The sequence below is a fragment of the Myotis brandtii genome, unplaced genomic scaffold (genome assembly GCF_000412655.1).
Source record: "Myotis brandtii unplaced genomic scaffold, ASM41265v1 scaffold987, whole genome shotgun sequence".
Taxonomy (NCBI): Eukaryota; Metazoa; Chordata; class Mammalia; order Chiroptera; family Vespertilionidae; genus Myotis; species Myotis brandtii.
The window spans coordinates 569,995-574,804 of NW_005372107.1; the positions used below are offsets into that span (position 1 = coordinate 569,995).

Below are 4,810 nucleotides of genomic sequence, written 5' to 3' on the forward strand. Positions count from 1 at the left end.
GGACAGGAGGGGGTCCGGGAGGGGACAGGGAGGGTGTCCGGGAGGGGACAGGGAGGGGGTCCCGAGGGGACAGGGAGGGGGTCCTCCAGAAAGCTCAGGGACAGGGAGGGGGTCCAGGAGCGGGTTTCCAGGGGTTTTTGTGAAGCTGCAGGCCCAGTTGGTTCTTGGATGTGGGACCCTCCTTCTCTGGGAACCACGTGTAGGTCTTGTGGAAGGGGAACCTGAATCTGAGGACTGCATCCCAGGTCAAGGAGGGCGAGTGAGGACCAGGAGGGCTGAGGGCATGGACTCCATGACCCGAGAGAGGAGGCAGCTTGGAGCCCAGACCCCTGGGACCCGGGGAAGGTGGGGCTTGCCTGAGCTCCTGCCTCTGAGGGAGGAGAGGCTGGGGGCTTGATCTCCCTAGAGTCCAGGAAAAAAGGTAATCTCTCCCTCTCCCCCCACTTTTTTAAAATTTCCCTTCTTGCCCAGGCCGGTTTGGCTCAGCAGATAGAGCATTGGCCTGCGGACTGGAGGGTCCCGGGTTCGATTCCAGCCAAGAGCACATGCCCGGGTAGCAGGCTCCATCCCCAGTGCAGGGTGTGCAGGAGGCAGCTGGTCAATGATTCTCTCTCTTCATTGATGTTTTTCTATCTCTCTCTCCCTCTCCCTTCTTCTCTGAAATAAAATTATATATAAAAATTTTTTCCTTCTTAATAATGTTCTTATCTGATTTTCTAGAGTTTAAATGTCTTATTTTGAGACCCCCTCCTGGGGGACGGAGGACCCAGAGCCACCACGCCCCCTCCTCTCTCAGAGATCCAATCCAAGAGCCTTTGAGCTTTTCCTCTCTCGGGCCCCAGTCTTTCTCTTCCCTTAGCTTCTGCCTTCAACATGAACCTGAATTCCCAGGACGCCTGCTCTTTCCCTCGGAGAGACCTTGCTGGCTGCTCTCTCCTGGTCCTCCCTTTCCCGAGGAGGTTGCCAGGAGGCCAAGCCTCTGGTCACTTACCGAGACCCAGCAGGGTGCCCAGCAGCGTGAAGGCCAGCAGGAAGGCGCTCGGTGTCACGGAAGGCCTCATGGTGTGTGACCCAGCAGCCCCAGGTTCCCAGTACTTATAGGAAGCCGAGGAGGGGCGGGTCTGGACCCACCTTCACCCCGGGGAGAGAAAGAGCTGAGGTAAGATCGCAGGGCAGGCCTCTGCGGCTCTGGGTTGGGGAGGTGCCACCAGAATCCAAAAGGAACATGGGCGTCTTGTGCCCAGCCCCCTCCTCCACAGGGACCCCAGGAGTCTGGGCTTCCAGCCCCTTCTATCAGGACGCAGAGGGGCACTTTCCTGTTTTCTCACACACCCCCCCCCCCTTCTTTTTCTGGCCTGAAGCCCAAGGTCAAAATTCAGGTCACTTGATTCCCTGTAGGTGTAGGGCAGCTACAAGGTCTGAGAACCCCTCTCTCTTCTCTCTCATCTCAAGGAGGCACCCTGCGTGGGTGGGGCCCTACCTGGGAGCGCCCAGCCTGTCCGGGCTCGTTCTGCGGGGGCCCAGGAGCCTTGTCTCCTTCCCTTCTGCATGGGCTTGGCTCATACTCCCTGTTCTTTGTTCGGGCTGTCTCCAGCTCCTACCCGCCTGGGGCTGTCTCTCTGGGTCTGGTGAGGACCCGAACAGAAGGGGTGCCTGTCAACGGGCAGGGATGGACGGGCGTGGCAGGAGACAGATGCCCACAGGTCACATTGGGAAACTGAGGCATGGGTGGAAGCACTCTAGGCTGGGTGTGTGTGTGTGTCTGGTTTGTGTTTTATTTAGGTTCTTGACGCACTCTCTCCTGGCCTCAGGCATAACTCTGAGAGCTGAGATTTTTCCCCCCCTGTGTGTGTGGTGGGAAGCTAGCGGGGGAAGAGTGCAGCTGCAGGACCGGTGGAGGATCCTGTTGCAGTACGCTCCAGTGATGGCGAACCTTTTGAGCTCCGCGTGTCAGCATTTTGAAAAACCCTAACTTAACTCTGGTGCCGTGTCACATGTAGAAATTTTTTGATATTTGCAACCATAGTAAAACAAAGATTTATATTTTTGATATTTATTTTATATATTTAAATGCCATTTAACAAAGAAAAATCAACCAAAAAAATGAGTTCGCGTGTCACCTCTGACACGCGTGTCATAGGTTCGCCATCACTGCTCCGGGCTCTCTGCAAAAATGCGCTCAGCTTTGCGGTCCTCTAGCTTTTTAGGCTTCAGTTTGGGCGGCGACTACGTTGTCCAATGAGAATGGGGAATCTCTTCTAGGGACCAATCCCGGAGGCCGCTCCTGTTGCTAGGCGCCCGGAAAAAACGGGATGTGACCATCACCGGGAGGAGGGGCTAAAGAGTAATAGGGCCAGAGGGAGGCGGGGCTAGAGGAGAAGCTCCTTGCTAGGGAACTCAGAGCCACTCTCCCGAGAGGCGGGACTGCGCTGGCGCCGGGTTGACGCGTGCGCCGGCGCGCCGCGGTTTGAAAGGCCCGAGCCTCGCGCGCGTGCGCACTTCAGCGCGCGCAGGGCGCACCCCCTCCTCGCCCCCCGAAACTCGGACCCTCCTGCGTCCTTCAGGTCCCGCGAAACCCACGACGCTGACATGCCGGAGATCCGCCTCCGCCATGTGGTGTCCTGCAGTAGCCAGGACTCGGTGAGGGACTAGGGTGAGGGAGTTGGGAGACGTGAAGGAATTCTGAGGGCGCTGGCTCCGTGAGAACGTCTGGAGTGTAGAAGGGACCTTCAGGGGAGTCTGAGGAGGGTCGGGGGGCATTTCCAGGAGGTTGGTTATCAGGGGGTTCTGAGAGGGATTTGGACTGAGGGAGCTTCCGGGCGTCCGTGGAAGTTCCGGAAGGAAGGAGGACTAGGAGAGCTCATGGGTGAACTTCCCGGGCGAAGTGTTGTTGGGGGCTCAAGGCAGAGCGCGGGGGGAATTAACGGGGACACTTAAATCTGGGGGATCGCAGAGGGCTTGGGAGGACTCGGAGGAGTAGTCTGGAAGTGGGGGACCCAGCTTTCATCTCGGTGCCCTCACATCCCCTTTCCCATTCTTATGTCCATGCCCAGACCCACTGTGCAGACAACCTCCTCAAGGCGGACACCTACCGGAAGTGGCGCGCAGCCAAGGCGGGCGAGAAGACCATCTCGGTGGTGCTCCAGGTGACCCTGCCCCCACCCCATCCCCTAGAGCAGTGGTTCTCAACCTTCTGGCCCTGTACATACAGTTCCTCATGTTGTGAGCCAACCATAAAATTATTTTCGTTGCTACTTCATCACTGTAATGTTGCTACTGTTATGAATCGTAATGTGAATATCTGATATGCAGGATGGTCTTAGGTGACCCCTGTGAAAGGGTCGTTCGACCGCCAAAGGGGTCGGGACCCACAGGCTGAGAACCGCTGTGGGACCTAACGGGAGCCTGGACCCGGGTCCAGACCCTGCTCCCAAGTCCACTGGCAGCAGGTTGAGAGTTTCCCCTGGGCCTCAGCTTCCTTTCCTGGACAATGGCAGCATGTCTCTCGCACACTGATCTCTCTCTCTCTCTCTCTCTCTCTCTCTCCCCTCCCCTCTTTCTCCCTCCCTTCCACTCTCTAAAAATCAATGGCAAACATGTCCCATGGTGAAGATTAACAACAACATTGCAGAAATGGTAGTTCGGACTGGCCGCTTCACGTCTCCCCTCCCTATGCTTCAGTTTCTCTGCTCTTGTTTTCTCATCTGTCTTTTGGGAATGATGAGATTCAGGCCCAGGGTTGTTGTGATAATTTGGTGACGTAACGTCTGCAGAGGTGCCCTGTCAACAGGTAGGTGTTTGTGTAAAGGGAGGGATTCCTGTTTTTATAACTGAGTGATGATTCTGCTGGGCTCTCTCATGATCCCAGGGAAATTTCCTGTGACCCCAGGAGAATCACCCCAATCTGTACCTCAGTTGCAGTGGGAGCAGAGAGACTGGAAGCAGAGGAGACAGGACATGGGGGTGAGGGAGTCCCAGGGGCCGGCGAGGCACAGGGTTCTCTGACCTGGGAGACTGAGGGAGACAGTGCTGCTGTCACTGAAATGGGAAACCAGAGAGGGGCAGCCTGAGAAGGTGATGTGTCCACGTAGCATGTCCAGGTTTGATATGACTTTGGGATCTCCGAAGGGCGTCCTCCGCTGGCAGATCGGACCTGGAGCTGAGACAGGTGTGGAAGTTGTCAGTACAGGGACAGGACCTATAGATTCAAGAGTGGGTGGATTCAGTTGTTCATTCATTCATTGAATAATCTATATATAAAAGCCTAAGCGACCGAACGACCAAACGACCGGTCGACCAGTTGCTATGGCACGCACTGACCACCAGGGGGCAGACGCTCAGTGCAGGAGCTGCCCCCTGGTGGTCAGTGTGTTCCCACAGCCAACCTCCAAAGGTCCCTCCCCCCCGGCCCTCGGGCACCAATTGGCCCCGATTGCTGGCCAGGCCAAGGGACCCCATCTGTGCACGAATTCGTGCACTGGGCCTCTAGTTAATTATAAAGCACCTTCTATAGGCCAAACTGTTTTAGATATTGGGGCCATATAGCAGTGGACAGCATCAGACATAGATATGTCAGTCCTGTGGAGCTTTCATGTTTGTGGGGAAAGTCAAAAGTAAAACGTAAGTCAGCTGACGAGTGCTGTGGAAGAAAACCAAACAGTTAAGAGGAATGGGGAATGCCTCAGCTGGGGTAGGAGGCAGTGGCAAGAGGTATTTATTTATTAAAAATATTTACATTTATATTTATATTGATTTCAGAGGGGAAGGGAGAAGGAGAGAGAGAGAGAGAAACATCAATGATGAGAGAGAA

General features: G+C 55.6%; 2 protein-coding genes across 7 annotated transcripts in view; one reads left to right on the forward strand and one right to left on the reverse strand.

Moving 5' to 3' along the window:
* The window catches only part of PINLYP (phospholipase A2 inhibitor and LY6/PLAUR domain containing), a 4,061-nt gene extending 2,982 nt beyond the window's left edge, over nt 1–1,079 (reverse strand). Inside the window, exon 1 of one of the 2 annotated variants that reach the window (XM_014533547.1) lies at nt 992–1,079. In XM_014533547.1, the coding sequence (XP_014389033.1) occupies nt 992–1,061 (70 nt within the window). In that variant the 5' untranslated portion in view covers nt 1,062–1,079. Of the gene's footprint in view, nt 1–975 lie in introns of both variants that reach the window. The other variant, XM_014533548.1, reaches the window with a different exon arrangement.
* A 1,089-nt stretch (nt 1,080–2,168) lies between these two features.
* Nucleotides 2,169–4,810, forward strand: part of XRCC1 (X-ray repair complementing defective repair in Chinese hamster cells 1) — a 30,738-nt gene continuing 28,096 nt past the window's right edge. For 2 of the 5 annotated variants that reach the window (XM_005886509.2, XM_005886510.2), the window contains exons 1-2: nt 2,329–2,640; nt 3,054–3,146. In XM_005886509.2, coding sequence (XP_005886571.1) covers nt 2,590–2,640; nt 3,054–3,146 — 144 coding nt within the window. In that variant the 5' untranslated portion in view covers nt 2,329–2,589. Of the gene's footprint in view, nt 2,641–3,053; nt 3,147–4,810 lie in introns of all 5 variants that reach the window. The other 3 variants (XR_001360649.1, XM_005886511.2, XM_005886508.2) reach the window with 3 other exon arrangements.